The 14099-nt window shown below is 37.7% G+C and overlaps 2 protein-coding genes across 3 annotated transcripts in view; both read left to right on the top strand.

The window, feature by feature from the left end:
* LOC148940721 (uncharacterized) overlaps positions 1-13384 on the top strand; it is a 31100-nt gene extending 17716 nt beyond the window's left edge. Inside the window, exon 3 of the mRNA XM_089105051.1 lies at positions 13208-13384. Within this exon, the coding sequence (XP_088961177.1) occupies positions 13208-13384 (177 nt within the window). The remainder of the gene's footprint in view (positions 1-13207) is intronic.
* mus312 (mutagen-sensitive 312) overlaps positions 1-14099 on the top strand; it is a 119198-nt gene that overhangs the window by 42064 nt on the left and 63035 nt on the right. The window lies entirely within an intron of this gene.

Genomic DNA, 14099 nt, shown 5'->3' with positions numbered 1-14099 from the left:
GTTTGTACGGGGGCGTTGTAGAATAACATGATATTTCCTATATGTCTGTTAGAATAACATGGTATTTGCTATATGTCTGGTAGAAATGGTACTTCTTACCCTACTCTTAACATCCTTAGCTTGCGCAGTAGCAATAGTTGTAGCATTATTAGTAGCAGTATGCGCATAGCACCTTTGGTTTCTTCAGCATGCCTTTCAACACACGCTGAAAGTTTCAGCTTAATACCATCAATTGTTCCTGAAACATTTCCGATGCATCCGCTTGATAATCTGTGTGGGCATAGTGTGTTTTGAATTAGTTCCTTACAGTTTCTTTATGTCCCAAAATTTTCGCCTTAATATCCTTAGTTTTATTAGCAGTAGAATTAATTGTAGTAGCCTAAGCCTTAGTGGCAGTAGTAGTAATAGAAGCATTAATAATAGCAATAGTAGTATGAGTAGAAGTAGTAGCGTTAGGATGCCAATATTTTCTTTCGGTTAGTTCAACGTCCCTCACAGTGAGCCCTGTAAGTTCAACTTCACACACAAAACTGTTCCTAAGATATTGCTCTTACACTTTTTTGACTACCTGCATACAGACGGCGTGTTGGGATTTAGTTCACCTTCCACTCTCAAAATTCCTTGCAAATGTTACCTTCAAACGCTTATGTATAGTTGTAAGAGTAGTCACACTAGTAGTATTGATATTACTATTAATAGTAATGAAAAGCGGAAGTACTACTAGCAGCAGTTGTATTAATATATTGTCTTTTGGTCAGTAGAATATCCCTCTCACCAAGTCCTGGATGTTTTAACTTAATTCTTTGAGCCGTCGTTACGAAAAAACCGATGTCCTTTTGACCACCAATACATTCACATACTTCTGAAGATTTACATTTTGATGATTTTAGCCCTACATGCAGCTACAATAGAAGTAGTAGATGAAACAGTAATAGTAAATGTAGCAATGACAGAAGTATAGGTAGTAGCGTTCACATATTGCCTTTTGATGAGATGATCTTCCCTTTAAGCATTCTCTGAAAGTTCCAACTTAATATCCAAATCAATTCTTGAGGAACGCTATTTTGAAAATGTGCATGCAAATAACATCTTTTGATTTAGTTCGAATTTCCCCTCAATACTGTAAATGAAGTAGTGTGGTGGTAGTTGTAGTAGTATTGATATCATACAAATACTGCCTTTTTGATCATCTCCCTTATCATTTCCTGAATTTTCCAAAATAATATACTCAGTTATTCCTGTCACACCGTTTTGGCAATCCGTATCCACACAACGTGTTTTGACTTAGTTCGACATTCCCCTCAACATTCTCTGAAAGGCTCGCCTGGAGGCCCTTCGTCTTCTTGGAAAGTAAAGTTCAAACATGCATACCTTTCTCAATAAATTATACTATGTGTAAACACTGAACGAATTGCTTAACTTACAGCCCTTGTCCCGAGGACTGTGGGGAGGCTAAAAATTTCTGGACCTTTCAACAATGCTGAACTAAATAGCTCTCTTAAAAATTTCGATCGGATATGTTTTGGGGAGTGATAGGCTTGTGGGAGCTGATTGTTCTCCGTTCACTTTTGGCTCGTAAAAAGGGTACTAAAATTTCCGACTTCCAATCAAATGAGCTCCATCCGATTCAAAGTTTATGCGACCAACCGTTCCATAAAAACTTTGTATGCCCCTATGCATAATTCACAACCCTTGGCCATGGGCTCTGGGGGATTGTGTTCACTCTAAAGACATTGTTATACGATTTTTGGACTATTGGTAACAAAATGGCTATCTCACAATTTCAATTGAATGCGTTCCGGGAAAAGAGGATGTCAGGGAAGGGGTGGGGGGCTAGTTGCTCTCCATCATGTTTGGCTCTCAAAAGGGAACTACAACTATATGTTTCCAATCAAATGAGCTTCCTCTAAAGTTTACACGACTAACCCTTCCATAAAACCCCAAAGGCCATATTATAAGATCTTTGGACTATTTTTGAACAAATGGTTATCTCAAAATTTCTATCAGACGCATTTGCGGAAAATATGACGTGGGGAATGGCTGCCCTCGATCACTTTGCCTATTTAAAAGGACACTAGAAAATATGATTTCCAATCCAATGAGCCCACTCCGGAGTTTATACGACCACGATTTCCATAAAAACCTTATACGCCCTCGGGGCATAACTTACAACCCTTGCCCTGAGGGATCTGGAGGGTTGTCATCCTCAAAGACATAATTTCGACCTTTCAAATACGCTGAACAAATGGTTATTTTACAATTTTGATTAGATGTGTTTTGGGAATCGATGGGTGGGGGGGGGGCTTGCTGCCCTCCAATCACTGTCGACTATTAAAAAGGGTACTAGCCCTTTCGATTTCCAATCGAATATGCCTTCTTAGAAGTTTTTAAGACAACAAATGCCCATCTCAAAATTCTATCAGATGCATTTTGGGAAAATACAAGGTGTGGGTGGCCACCAGCCCTTCGATCACTTTGAATCTTAAAAAGGGCACTGGAACTTCTGATTATCAATCCGATGAACCCCCTCCGAAGTTTATACGACCACTATTTCTACAAAAAAAACCTTCTACGCCCCAGGGCATAACTTACAACCCTAGCCCTGAGGGTTGTGGGGGGTTAATCCTCAAAGACATACTTTTCGGACTTGTTAACTGCGCTGAACAAAATGACTGTTTCAAAATGTTGATTAGATGTGTTGGGGGAATGGTGGGCGTGGGAGGGGGAACTAGTTGCCCTCCAATCACTTTCAACTGTTACAAAAAGGGCACTGGCCCTTTCAATTTCCAATCGAATGCGCCCTTGTCGAAATTTCTACGACAACTGCTTCGATACGAATTGCCTTGGTGTAAAAAAAAACAAAAACAAATGAAAAAAAAACATTTTGCCCCCGTCGCTCTTTACTTAGGCAGCGTTATTGCGCTGCTTATGATGCTACCCAGGTAAGTGGAGTTATTCTCTTGATCGATTTTATTGATATTTAACATAACATTTTCTCCCGCATTTATTCCTAGTCTAAGCGGATCAATCTTTTTAACATTAATTGTCAAGCTTACTCTTGCACACTGAACTCCCAAAAAATCATTCATGTTGGTAATATTTTTATGTAAGACACTTAAATCGTCTGCATAATCTAGACCTGTGAAAGTTTTACCTCTCTATTCTATTTCATGCTCTCTCATAGCTTTTGCTTTGTTCCTTAGGACGGAGTCCATTATAAAAACTAAATAAGCCAGACATCCCAGTTTTAATGTATGAGATCCCTCACTTTCTTGGGACAGTTTGCTCACTGAGTTTTACTCCAAGCTGCAAGCTATGTCAGGATAGTGTTTCTGCAATTTGACCATTTAATAACAACATATTCACTGATGAAGGATATGCACAATCTTCAAGTACAATTAGGCCAGAACTTGAAAATAGTTATGGCCTAGCCGTTAACAATGTCTCAGTCATCAAAACCCTAAGGATGTTGACCACCCATCACTCTACCAAAGAAAGCCAAACAACGGATTCTCCCAGTGTTGTATTGCCAGTTGGAACTTGACCGTTTTGTGAAAGCTTGGCCAAGGAAATGTGGTGGTGGAAATTAAGCTTTTGTGCTCTTCCGACTAGTCCCCGAAGCCGCGCCACGCCGACATGACGGCGGCGAATGTGTGATTTAGTATCGGCGGTGGCGCGCCGCCAGGCGCGCCGAATTTCTTTTGGCGGCGCGCCGCCGATTTCTGACCGGCGGCGCACCACGGCGCGCTGATTTTTCTGATTAAAAATAATAATAAAAATCAAACTTCACCAAGCACGTTCAACCTAAACTTGATTTTAGTAAGGATTTTTAAATGGTTGGTTAAAAGCATACAAAAACAGTGTGACAAAACAGTAATTTGTTGGGCCCTGCGGAAAGTGTTAATTTTCCCAGTCGATCAGACCATGTAGAATTCTCATTTTTAGCCACTAGACCCAGGGAAACCTATGTTGGATTAATGTTTAACATCGTATTATTCTTATAAAATCCCGTGTTTAGTCATTTTCTTTTTGTTAATGACTTGGGCTAATTTGTGTATAACTTTCAAAGTTTGAAGTTCAAACATCTCCTAGTTCATCAAATACATCCAAAAAGGAAGTGAAAAAAAAAATAACAACATAAAAAAAAACACTGTATACAAGTTAGATACCATGGCTTAACAATAATTTTAAATCAGCGGTTATATCACTTCAGTTACAATTGATGTAACAAAAGTTAGTTAGTTCACTCTGCCTGGAGCCATTAATCTTTTTGCAGTCACTATCAGTCCTGTCGTGCTAAAAAAGCCGTTTAGCTGGGGCACTTGTGGCCGGTACAGCCAAAACTTGACGAGCGTAAACTGACACTCGCGGGATTTGATACTAGCATTGAACCTTGAGGTCCCAAAGAGTGCTGCAAATGGGCTTCTTCTTTGAATCTCCTGAAATGAGTTGTTTTTATAAGGGAGAACTAATCTGCATCTTTACCACAGGGCTCCAATACCCTACAGCACAGGAGAAATTAACCTGGACTTTTACCATAGGGCTCCTGCGCACTATACTACCGGGGGAATCAAACTGCTCCTTTACCGTCTTTTCTTGTCAAAACGGAAAAACCCTCCCAAATTCTTTTCTAAAAGAAGTGGTCAGGTTACGAAGTTTCAAGTCATAGTTTAAGGCTGCTTCAACCTCAAGGTGTTCTGCTTACTGTGCCAAAAAAAATGTAATTCATCTGTATAGATGTATTTCTGTACTCGCTCTAGCTCTTTTCCAGATTAATTAAAAAAAAAATTTCCACAAAATAAGTTTTTCGAAGAAAAATAAAGAACTCCATTAAACAAAAAATGAGCAAAAACAAAATCGAATAATATAACAACCAGGGACCTACCACAAATCAGCATCGATAAATAAATGAAACCCAAAACGAACAGAAATGACAATAAATAACCGAGTCAAACTCAAAACGAGCAGAAATTAACATAAATTGGTCTCAAAACCCCAATGCCATCCCAGAACATAATTTGCACTTTACTGAAAAAATATAAATGTTTTTACTTTTATAACTTTAATGAATCAGATAATATTAACATTTAGATTACTAAATATCAGTATATGCATATTAAGCTGACAGTGCACATTCATTTGTATTTTTTTCAATAACAAGCAAATTATGTTCTGGCCTTGGGAAGGTATAGGGGTTTTTAGCACAACTTACGTTAGTTTCTGCTCGTTTTGAGTTTAACTCTGTTATTTATTGTAGTTTCTGTTCGTTTTGGGTTTCATTTATTTATAGATGCTGATTTGTGGTAGTTTCAAGCTTGGTAGATTATTTTATTTTTGCTCATTTTTTGTTTAATGGAGTTCTTTACTTTTCTTTGAAAAACTTATTTTGTGGAAACAGTTCTATTAATTAATTTCTGTTCGTTTTATGTTGACATAATCTTTTCAGGGAAAGAGAAAAAATACTTTAAATCTTTTCGTTTTTTTTAAGATTTTTTAAGAAATTCTTTTTTAAGAATTTGTATGCTGGAAAAAAATTTTCAGCAATTTTTAACAACATTGACCCTTTTAAAAATCTGGACACAAACAGTAGTGTTTAATTTAGTTTCATACCACCTCTAGTTGCACTGAAATGAAAAACTTGATACAATTGGTAAAAATATCTGTTTACTTTCTTTCATAGCTTGCATACACTTACGCTATTTTTATTTGGTTACATTTTAAGAGCAGAAGTAGCCCCGAAAGTTTGAAATTAATACCCCCAGTCGATCTTGGGATACTGCTGAGATCCTTATTGGGAATTAGCATTAACACAGTGCATTTAATCTTAAGGCAACATTTACTTTTTAAACATAAAGGCAAATGGGAGGGTGGGCATGGGAGGGGGATTAGTTTACCTCCAATCACTTTCGACTATTAAAAAGGACATCAGCCCTTTCTATTTTCAATCGAACGGGTGCTTTTCAAAGTTCCTACGACACCTCCTTCGATACGAAGTGCCCTGGTCTAAACAACAACAACAACAAAAAAAATGATATATTATACCCCATCGATCTTTATTATAATTAAATAAAAAAAACAAGTTTTTTAAGACTGAAAGAAAGGAGCGACATTAAAACTTAAAACGAACAGAAATTATTCCGTATATGAAAGGGGCTGTCCCTTCCTCAACGCCTCGCTCTTTACGCTAAAGTTTTTTATTGTTTTAAAAAATAAAGTTGTGAGACAGAGTCACTTTAGCGTAAAGAGGGAGGCGTTGAGGAGGGGACAGTCCCTTTCATATACGGAATAATTTCTGTTCGTTTTAAGTTTTAATGTCGCTCCTTTCTTTCAGTCTTAAAAAACTTGTTTTTTTTTAATTTAATTTCTGATCGTTTTTTAGTTAATGCAGCTTTGATTTTGGCTCACTGTTATTGAATAAGTAAACAAAATTTGCATAAAAATTTTAGTTTTCTTTTGCTAAATGGCTGTCTCTAAATTTGATTCTGACGTAATTTACAAATTAACTTACGTGACGAACTTCTATATTCGTATATTTTTCTTCTGGCAAAAAATACAAAGTTGCAGATTTTTGCAGATATGAGCTTGAAACCTATGTAATAGGGCTTTTTGATACGCTGAATCTGGCGGTGGGATTTTCATTCAAATTTTTTCACTTGTAGGGGATGTTTCCTCTCTCTTTAAAAAATCAGATAAATTTTCTCAGGCTCTTATCCTTTGATGAGTAATACTAAACTTAATAAAATTTATATATTTAGAAGCAGCATTTTAAGCCTATTCACTTGATACATTTATTGACATCAAAATTCCGTTTTTAAAAGTTTCGATTACTATTGAGCCGTATCGCTTGTTTTTTATTATTGTTTTTTTTATTACGTATGTGTTATTACGTATATGAGGGGGTTCTCCTCTTAGTCAATACCACGCTCTTTACGTTAAAAGTAAAAAAAAAAAATTCACAAACCCCTGAATCAAAAACGTCGTTTAAATAGAATAAATAGCTCATTTGAAAGCACTAAAAAAAACTGTAGTGTAAAGAGCGAGGTATTGACTTAAAGGGGAACCCCCGCATATACGAAATAATCTTTGTTCATTTTAAGTTCAAATGTTGCTTCTTACTTTCAGTTGAAAAAACTTGTTTTTTTAAATTTAATTTCTGATCGTTTTTTAAATAATGCTTGGAAATCCGGCGCCCCCTTCATAGAAATGTCCCTTACTCCAAAGAAACATCCTCCACGGAAATATTTCTCCGAGTAACCCCCTCCTCTATCCCCCCCACCAGAAAAAAATCCTTCCTGTAATTGTCTGTATACTTCCCAATAACCAATACAATATGTAAGCAATGGGCAAAGTTCATAACCTGCAGCCCTTCCCCTGGGAACTGTGGGGGATTAAGTCATCCTAAAAGACATATTTATTAGATTTTCGACTATGCTGAACAAAATGGTTATCTCAAAATTTTAATTGGGTGACTTTGAGAAAAAAATGAGCGTGGGAGGGGGCCTAGTTACCCTACATTTTTTTGGTCCCTTAAAAAGGGCACTAGAACTTTTAGTTTCCATTCCAATGAGCCCTCCTACGATATTCTAGGACCACTGGGTCAATACGATTACCCCTGGAAAAAAAACAAACAAATAAACACGCATTCGTGATCTTTCTTCTGGGAAAAAATGGAAAATTACACATTTTTCTAGATAGGAGCTTGAAACCTCTACAGTAGGGTGCTCTGATACACTGAATATGATGGTATGATTTTCATCAAGGTTCTGTAACTTTTAGGGGGTGTTTCCCCCTTTTTTCGAAAATCAGCCAAATTTTCTCAGGCTCGTAACTTTTGATGGGTAAGATTAAACTTGATGAAACTTACATTTTTGAAATCAGAATTAAAATCCTATTCTTTTGATGTATCTATTGGTATCAAAATTCTGTTTTTTAGAGTTTTGGTTACCGTTGAGCTGGGTCGCTCCTTACTTACAGTTCGTTACCACAAATTGTTTGAAAATGTCAAGCCTTCTAATCACTTTCGATTATTTAAAAGGGCACTAGGGTTTTCTATTTCTAATCAAATGATCTGGTTTTGTGTTTCTATGACAACACTTCCTTTAAGTACCTTATATGCCCCCAGGGTATAAATTAAAACCCTGCCCCTAATGGCTGTGAGGGTAGATGTTATCCTCTAAAACCCAATTTCCAGGACTTTCAAATAGGTTAAAAAAACTGGGTATCTCAAAATTTTGATTGGATATGTTTAGGGAAATGGTGCGTGTGGATGGGGTGTTAGTTGCCTTCCAAACACTTTCGACTAATGTAATGGGCAGAAGCCATTCAAATTTTGCATTTAATTAGCCTTTACTGAGGTCTCTATGCTATTTTCTTCAATACGAAGTGCCCTGCTCTAAAGGAAAAAAAATAATAAATAATACATTATGCCAACATCGTTCTTATATACCCCCAGGTCATAAAATAAAACCCCTGCCCTAAGGGTTGTGGTGGAGTAACCTCCTCAAAAACATATTTTCTCGCTGGAAATCAGTTACTTTGAACAAAATGGCTATCTTAAAATTTTGATTGGATGTGTTTGGGGAAATGGTGGGCGTAGAAGGGGTGTTATCTGCCTTCCGATCACTTTCGAGTATTAAAAAGGGCACTAGCTATTCCAATTTCCAATCGAATGAGCCCTTTTCGAAGTTACTACGACAACTCCGTCGATACGAATTGCCCTGGTATGGAAAAAAAATACATTGTGCCAACATTGTTCTTTACTTAGGCAGCGCGATTGCGCTGTCTATAATAACATCCTGAATCGCCTAATGCTCTTTTACCTACCTCTTTTCATCCGAAAAATCAGAAAGGAATTGAACAGAGTTTTAAAGTGGAAGGTAGAATTTTTGTTTCAAGAAAAATTTCTTCTACTTCTTCCTAAGAACCGATATGCATGGCGAGCCCAAGATGACAGTATTTTTCTTTAAGAGACAGATTAGCCGGTATGACGGTTGAACCCCAGAGGTTGATATCGATAAGTAAAAAAAAGGGACAAAAAAACAAAAAAACCGGCGGCGTATTAGTGACGCCGCCGCCGATAGAATCAGCGGCGGCGTCAGCGCGCTGATACTAGCTCGGCGGATTTTTTTTTCGGCGGTGCGCCGCCGACTTTTCGGCGCGGCTTCGGGGTCTACATCCGACACAGTCGTGTTCAAGAAAAATAAAGTTGAAGAGAAAGTAGTTAGGTGTTTTATTAAGCAAAATCAAACTATTTCAATCAAAAAGGATGCCAGAAAGTGAAATTTAGTTCTGGTGAAAGCAGGAACATTTCATCATTCCTGTATCTGGAATATAAGAAAAATACGCTGGTAGTCACGAAAGTGCTGGCAGTAAGGCTGAATGGGAACGCCCATCAGCATCTCATGAAAACATAGATTATTTCCCTGCGGAAATGGAGATTCAGGGTGGGAAGTTTGTCCTTGTCGTAGGAGATGAAAAACAAGTATAACACTTTGGAAGTTGTCAAAGATGGCGAGAGTGAAATTGAGAGTGAAATGCAGGATATGCACAATCTTCAAGTACAATTAGGCTAGAACTTAAAAATATTTATGGCCTAGCCGTTAACAATGTCTCAGTCATCAAAACCCTAAGGATGTTGACCACCCATCACTCTACCAAAGAAAGCCAAACAACGGATTCTCCCAGTGTTGTATTGCCAGTTGGAACTTGACCATTTTGTGAAAGCTCGGCCAAGAAAATGTGGTGGTGGAAATTAAGCTTTTGTGTTCTTCCGACACAGTCGTTTTCAAGAAAAACAAAGTTGAAGAGAAAGTAGTTAGGTGTTTTATTAAGCAAAATCAAACTATTTCAAACAAAAAGGATGCCAGAAAGTGAAAGTAAGTTTTGGTGAAAGCAGGAACATTTCATCATTCCTGTATCTGGAATATAAGAAAAATACGCTGGTAGTCACAAAAGTGCTGGCAGTAAGGCTGAATGGGAACGCCCATCAGCATCTCATGAAAACATAGATTATTTCCCTGCGGAAATGGAGATTCAGGGTGGGAAGTTTGTCCTTGTCGTGGGAGATGAAAAACAATTATAAAACTTTGGAAGTTGTCAAAGATGGTGAGAGTGAAATTGAAGCCCATTGCTTCAAAAGAATTACTCCTTTTCAGAAAAGTATTGCTACAAAAGCTGTGAAATAGTCTGGAAAGTGGCAAGTTCTAAGATGCCGAACCCAGAATAAATTGGCCAAGCTGGACATTTCATTTTCTAATTGACATGTCTGTTAATTATTATAAATTTTCTAAAATCAGAAACTTTGTAATTTTATCTGTTTGTGATTTTATATGACTGTATCTGACTTATAAAAAAAAAATGATGAAAACCCTTGAGTCCTAAGCATTAAACCATGTTCCAAGTACGAAACGGACTTGTCCCAAGTATATAACTAGTTTTAGTTTACGATGTCTTAGTACTTCAGCTGAAATACTTTTTTGGTCAAGTTCAAGATGATGTTGAAAGCTGAGTTTGGGGCTTTTGTCCCAAGTATAAAACTCTTATGACTTGGAATATCTATTTCCTGTAATTTTTTTTTTACCTTTTGCTGACTAATTTTTGCTCAAATCGAGCGATAGGTCCTATCGTGGTTAGGTTTGTAATTTGTTTGGTTTGATCTGGTAGCTGATCTGCTCAAAAAGCTTATTTTCTAAATAGCTTTCGGGAATTCTTTAGCAGTACACTTTCTGAATGTAGCCTTGTTCTTGGACTATTTGTGCAAACTCACATCAATATGGCTTGCTTAAGTGAAACTTGGTCCACATCTGACACATACACAGTTATAACTTGGTACGATATGTCTCCACTCCTAAGATCCTATGAGGATAGGGTCATTGTGAGTCTTGGTGGTGGGGTTGACTTTCTGTGTAAGTTTGCGACACCCAACCGAGCCCTAAATATAACTATTGCTAGGAAACCAGAGCATGAAATTCTGTAGCTTTGAGCTAGACCGTGATACTTACCAAAAGTAGTATCGTCAGCTATCTTTGACATAGTCTACTACCCGCTAAGAGCATCGTTTCGATAGGAACTTGTACTCTACTTACATCATTCGGTTGACTACATAAAATGTCGACTCCCTTACGCTTCTTGTTTTAGATCCTGGGTGACTTAAGTTATTTGAAGGCTAGCTGGCTGTCAAGTTCGCTTTCACTTACGCTCCACCTTACTGTAATATGGAGGAAACCCCTGAAATATATTAGTCAATTGTTAAGCACCAACCACAGACTCAGGAACAACTCCAGATTTAGTGTGGTCGGCTCGCTAGGAAGAACCTTTCGACTGTTCTTGCAATGAAAAACGACAGCAATGAATGCAACTGTTCACTGCTTTTACTATTTCATGAATATAGAGTAATCTTTGCTGAAAAGACAATCTTTGTCCAGTCGCAAAATATTTCATGGATCACTAAAAAGTTTAAGAATCTCAATAAATCGAGAAGTGAAGTCTATAGATCGGGGTTTCAAAATGAAGCTAAAAAAATGTGCAATATCGTATGTCTAAATATAAAGAAATCTAAAAGGGAATTCGATGCTCTTCCAACCCCTCTGGATTCCATCAAAAGGTCCAGGAGATTATGAGACAAACTTCAAAACAGCGGACAGTATGTGATATTGATGGTAAATCTCTAAGTACTGATCAGATCAACTTACATTTTCAAATATATATCGTACACACCCATCTATAGATGAGTTTACTGACATTGGACCCATCGAACAAATTCCGATCATTCGCTCCCAAGAATTATGCAAGAAGCTCGAACGCCTTGACACCAGGAAGATTAATTACCCACTTACCTTAGACCTTAGATTCTCCTGTGCTGCCAGAGGCATCCAGGGCATCCCCGAAGAGACGCCAGTCATCCTGCATGTGCGCCGCCGCCCAAACATCTTCCTATTGGGGTTGGGTCGCCGTGTGAATGTTGGACAGGTCCCGTTGATAGGGGTGACACAAGGTGTTCTTTGGTTGACCTCTCCTGAAGACTTCCCGGGGTTGCCATTGCAAGATCTGTCTCTGGATCCTATCATCCTTCATTCGGATCACGTGTTCAATGTATCGCCACCTTTGTTGCTGAATGACATCTGTAACTATGGGCTGGTCTGAGATAGAGTGGACTATCTGGTTTGTGACGTGATCTCTCCAGTCGATGTTCAGAATCTTTCGAAGGCAAGAATCCGTCTTTTCTGTTGCTGATTTAAATTCCAGCACTTGCTGCTGTAGAGAAGTGCAGAAAGGACATTGCTATTAAATAGCCTCCATTACCCCCTAGAAATTCCTATTTAGTTGATAGTTATTTGCTCTGAGAAGGTTGGTCCTGTTTTGGCTGCCCCTTTTCAATAAATTTCTATTAGATGTTACATTCTCGGGCTGCCTCAAGACAGCTTACATAACTCCCATTCCTGAAATTAAAACCTCTCACCCATTGATTTGTGCCTTATTTCAAAAACCGTATGCCTCTCCAAAGCGTTCGAGGGCCTTACTTTCTATTGTCTATAGAAGACATCGAAGCTAATTTAGGCAATTGGCAAATTATTTTAGGCCTGGACATAATACTACCTACTATCTCGTATATCTTCTTAGTGATCTGATTATACGTCTTAAGAAAGAAGAGATATGCCCATAAATTCTGCTCAGTGACTAAAGGCATTTGATATCATCCAACACCAAATAGCCATGGTTGAAATGGTTGCTCGGGAGTTTCTTGTGAGACTGATTGCAAATTTCCTGCATAATCCAAACCAATGTGTTTCTTTAACCCAGAATGAAGCATCAGAAACCAAAGAAATATGATGTGGCGCTCCTCAAGGGACAAAATTAGGACCTCTGATCTTTTTGATTGTTTTCAACCCTTTTGTAGCGCAAATATAAGTTTGCATGCTTTCTGCTAGTGAAACAAAAAACCATATTTTCTGTGTTAGGTTCTTGAAAACCACAATTCCGTCCAAAGAAGACATCGGACTTGCAACTAAAGATGGAATAAAAATTGTTGGAGTAATTTTCAAAAGTAACCTGAAACTTGGATTCACATGTACAAATTATCTTCCAAAAAGTACCCCTCTGCCGGAACTCATTTGCATGCCCCACTCGCTTTTACGTCCAAAATTGTATTATGCGCAGTCTGTCCTGTATGTATGTACAATCACAAATCGAATATGATTCTTCTGTTTAGTGTCTAGGTCCAACAGCTATCCAAACCGAAAACCTTGAAAATATTCAGAAGCAGGCATGCCAATTAATGCTTGGGGCAAATTGTACATCCTATGAGGACAGTCTACGGAGACTGATGCTTCAGAAGCTATCTGAAAGGCGCCACCGTCTTGCAATGGGTTTTGGAAAAATTGCCTAAACTCTTATGTCCATCTCAAAATTTTACCAGATTTTCAAGAACAGCAAACCAGTTGGCCAACAAAACGTAGAAGAGTCTTCACTTCGTCATGCCAACTCCTTTTTCCTCCTCCCCGAAAGGCATTGAACTGGTATCTATCGTCTTTTGCTCCGTATTTTGTGAAACACTACAATGAGGAAGTTCTTCAAACAACTGTGTAAAGTTTTAATAATTCATGTCTGTACTTATCCGTGTTGTTTAGTGTTATATTTTCTTGTTGTGTAACGTCCGCTGCTAGCTGTGTGCTATTATGGCAATAAAAGTGTTTATTATTATTATTATGTACTTTATCAAAATGATTGTCTATTTCAGCTTTTGGTTAAGCTTGAAGATGCTTCTATTTTTAGCTGTTTTCTTTAACCAGATTTTCAAGAACAACAAACCAGTCGGCCAAAAACACGTAGTCTTCACTTTGTCATGCCAGTGACAAAAGTAAATTTTCCTCGACTGCTAAATATAAATCTACAGTCACTGTCAAAAATATGAAGAAGTAATTTCTTTTGATTTTACACTCACTCGTTCTCTAAGTGTAGCCTACTTTAAAAAAAGAAAATTAAAATCGTTATTGCAACATGCCTCGTCATATTGTTTCCTTTAATGTTTATTACATTAAGTCACTGCGACCACTATTTAGAATTCTCGTGGCAAGATTGTGGTAGAAAAAAAAACACTTGCA

Source organism: Artemia sp. Qi Xiang Cuo, chromosome 19 (genome assembly GCF_049724085.1).
Source record: "Artemia sp. Qi Xiang Cuo chromosome 19, ASM4972408v1, whole genome shotgun sequence".
Lineage (NCBI taxonomy): Eukaryota > Metazoa > Arthropoda > Branchiopoda > Anostraca > Artemiidae > Artemia > Artemia sp. Qi Xiang Cuo.
Note: the sequence above shows the minus strand (reverse complement) of the source record. Positions and strands in the feature narration are given on the sequence as shown.